The sequence below is a fragment of the Rhagoletis zephyria genome, unplaced genomic scaffold, assembly GCF_001687245.7.
Source record: "Rhagoletis zephyria isolate East Lansing unplaced genomic scaffold, Rhagoletis_zephyria_1.1 Rzeph_scaffold_33768, whole genome shotgun sequence".
Classification (NCBI taxonomy): Eukaryota; Metazoa; Arthropoda; class Insecta; order Diptera; family Tephritidae; genus Rhagoletis; species Rhagoletis zephyria.
In genome coordinates, this window is record NW_016190823.1 from 1 (window position 1) to 3,687 (window position 3,687).

At 41.0% G+C, this 3,687-nt stretch overlaps 1 protein-coding gene across 1 annotated transcript; it reads left to right on the top strand.

Annotated features, from left to right (window-relative positions):
• The first annotated feature begins 6 nt into the window (after positions 1 to 6).
• LOC108354155 (chymotrypsin-2-like) lies at positions 7 to 1,353 on the top strand. The gene is made up of 3 exons (XM_017605347.1): positions 7 to 184; positions 264 to 865; positions 925 to 1,353. Exons 1-3 carry the CDS (start codon positions 91 to 93, stop codon positions 1,078 to 1,080), a joined length of 852 nt encoding a protein of 283 aa, XP_017460836.1. The 5' UTR covers positions 7 to 90; the 3' UTR covers positions 1,081 to 1,353.
• Positions 1,354 to 3,687: the final 2,334 nt, after the last annotated feature.

A 3,687-nucleotide genomic window follows, 5' to 3' on the forward strand; every position in this document is an offset into this window, starting at 1 on the left:
TGCCTTGTGGATTTTAGTATATAAACGCCTAGTTGATACGAAAAATGAATGAACTAAACCACATTCCGCTTTCTAATCGTGGTAAAAAAAATGGGACCTAGAATTGGAATAGTACTGATTTCGCTCTGTTTGCTGGGAACTGGCCACACCAATCCGAGTCGCTACAAAGGAGACATTTTAGACTGTAAGTGAATAAACACTATTGAATTGTTTGTATGTAGAAATGTGATTTTCACCAATTACCACCAATTACCACCATGCAGTGGATGCCTACTTCGAGTCGCACGATTTCGACTCCCGAGAGCGGGTGGTTGGCGGCGCCGCAGTGCCCGACGGCGAGCATGTACCCTACCAAGTATCTATGCAGTATCGCACACGCAGTGGCAAGGATCGTCACTTTTGCGGCGGCTCTATAATTTCACCGAATCGCATTCTCACAGCAGCACATTGCGTCAACGGCCAGGACGCCAAGCGCATCTCTGTTGTGGCGGGTATTCGTGACCTCAACGACAGCACTGGTATTCGATCGCAGGTGCTGTCCTATGAAATTCACGAGAACTATGAGGAGTTGGTGACCAGTGACATTGCCATTCTGAAGATCGAACCGGCTTTCGAGTTGGACGGCGCCAAGTTGGACAAAGTCGATGTGAGTGGCACCGATAAAGTCGATGGTGGGCAAGCTGTCACCCTTACCGGTTGGGGTGCTATGTGGCATGTGGGTCAAGGACCATTGGCGGTTTACCCGACATTGCTGCAGCGCATGTCCTACAAAACGATTACAAATGATGAGTGTAAAAAGGTGATGACACAGTTGACCGACACGGAGATCTGTGCATTGGAGCGGTTCGGCAAAGGAGCGTGTAATGTATGTATGGAAAAAGCGAGTGATCGTGAGAAGTGAATTTTTATGAAACGATTTTGTAGGGTGACTCCGGCGGTCCGCTGGTGATGGAGAATGGTGAGAGCCTGAAGCAGGTTGGCGTGGTTTCCTATGGTACGGCGCTTTGTGCATCTAATAATCCAGATGTTTACACTCGTGTGTCTATATTTGATGAGTGGATTAAAGAGCGCCTGGCTTGAAAGAAAGTTCTAGTTTGTAACCTTTTGAAATGGAATTGAATTAAACTTTTTGGATCAACTATTTTAAAATTATTATATTTTTTGTCTCTGCAACAGAACTGTTTATAAAACTATATAATTAATGATCTATGGATTTATGTTATTACTTCTATTCATATATCGACGGTGGGTTGAAAGATTGCCCTATCTCGGCTGCCGGTTCAAAAACGCGCTATCTCAGCAAATGGCTCAAGCACGCCCTATTTGAGAATTTGGTTGAAGAACGCTCTATCTCAGCTGCCGATGTATTTAATTTAAATTGAGATAGCGAATTTTAGAACTGCCAGCCGAGATAGGGCGATCTTCCCTTCAGCCGACTATACATATGGAGTGCTCAAATAATATAGTGAAGTTTCGAAAAGAGACTTAACTCAAAAAAATGTAGCTAGATTTTTTTGCATAAATCAATTCGTCGGATTTATCTCCAACTAAAACCGGGATTAGACTCATTGGGGTATAATTTGGCATTAATTAGTCCCCGACTAATCTCTAATGGATACAGTTAACGATTTAATGCTATGTATGTATACGGTGACCATCCGTCCTTTATTTTAAAGGACAGTCCTTTATTTTAACCCCTTGTCCTTTATAATTTTTGTCAAAATAAAGGACGCCATTTGTCCTTTATTTCTTAAACTGTCCCTTAAAATAGCTTTGGATTTTGCAGAGGTAAATTTTTAAACATAGAATATGAAAAAATAAAAATTTCCATAATAAAACAGAATGAAAACCTTCGTCAGTTTGCTTCGCACCCCACTTAATATTCTCTTGATAAGAGGAAATTTATGTAATTGCAAAAAAAAAGTTAACTAATATTTAGACATTTTCAAGGAAAAATTAATATACTTTGAGTAAAATTCATTGTTGACAAAAGCACAGGGAAAGTTGTGCCCAGGATCGTGTTGCACGATATGTTTTCAGATCCACTGAAAAATAACAATAAACCTCCGCTTAATTATGGTAAACGCATTGTGGCAGCAAAGGATGACGAAGTCCTTGATAAGGATTTGGTTTCATTTTTCGGACTCAGTTAAAATCCGGTTACAGCGCCTTTCGAGAAGAGGAACTTGTACAATTTAATAATATAATTAACTGGCAAATATTTGATCTAAATTACCATCATACAAGTTGTATGTTCGTATTCTAAAATCATTGGGAAAAATGTCCTTTATTTTACGTTCGTTAATATGGTCACCGTATGTACGTAGGCACTAAGTCAATGAAATTTAATGTGCCACGTTGACATTTTCGAATCGCAGCAGGCGCAAGTTTTTATATTTATTTATTAAAAGCGACTAGTGCTTTGTATACCCATTCGGGTATAAAGGGGAACAATTAATCTCTTCACAGGATATGCTAAAGCAAAGGCGATCAGTTCATTCCTTTTCGATTGCTCCCGAAGTCGTCTCGAATTAGTCGAATTTTTTTGCTGGGACAATACAACCACATAAACATTTGCATGCATATCCGAGTACATTCCTAGTGGAAGTGAAAGAAAATCCAAAGAGTGTAACATAGGGACAAATATAATCTTGTTCCTCTTCGTATATTTCGTCGCATGTGACTTTGACGATATCGTTTGGCGCAGCAGTCTGATAAAGCAGTTATGGGCCGCCCGAGAGAAATTCGGCGGAAAAATACGCGCGTTGGTGCTTCTGAGTGATTCGTCAGTGAGAATGACAAAGTAACAACAGAATTATTTGAAAATCGTTTACCACTTAAAAAGTATTTCCTACAGGGCACCCAATATACTCAAGTAATTTAAATAGTTTTTGTTGCTGCAAGTAAATTCTAACCAGCATAATCACCGAAGGGAAACCTTCGCATGCATTTCAAGTGCAGCCCTCCGCCCTGACCTATCTGATAGGTATGCAAATGCTGCAGTCGGCGGTTGTGAGGTCGCACTGCTCAGCACGCTAATTGCTCACAACTATGTAATTGCAATGGTTATACTTAATGTTCTGAACTATAAATAGTCGCGTTTTAATTTGAAATCCATACAAAGTACTTTTAAAATTCAAACTGTTAGTTAGACTGAAAATAATTTCGCCTCGAACCGATGCTAATGGAACTAAATTTCTACGCGATTACTTTTTTAAATGTTTTGGTTTCGCTGGCTTACGGTATGTAAAGCTCCTCTCCTCACTCTTCCATTTGCGCTCAGTTGCCCCCTTCTACACTTAATTTTTTTAGGAAGCACCGCAGACTCAACGCGCATAGTTGGTGGCAATGACGTGCCTCCTGGGGAATATGTTCCCTACCAAGTATCCCTACAGTATTTTACTAAAAAGAGTAAGTACCAACACTTTTGTGGCGGCTCCATTGTAGCACCAAGCCGTATTTTGACCGCCGCTCACTGCTGCAATGGCTTTGATGTGAAGCGGATGACAGTGCTGGCCGGCGTTCGCGACCTTAACGACTCGGAAGGTGTGCGAGTGCAGGTAGCTTCCTACGATATTCACGAAAACTACGAAGAACTTGTGACCAGTGATATAGCTATCCTGACACTAGTCGAACCGCTGAATTTGGATGGAGTACGAATGGCAGCTATTGACGTTAGGGGTTCTG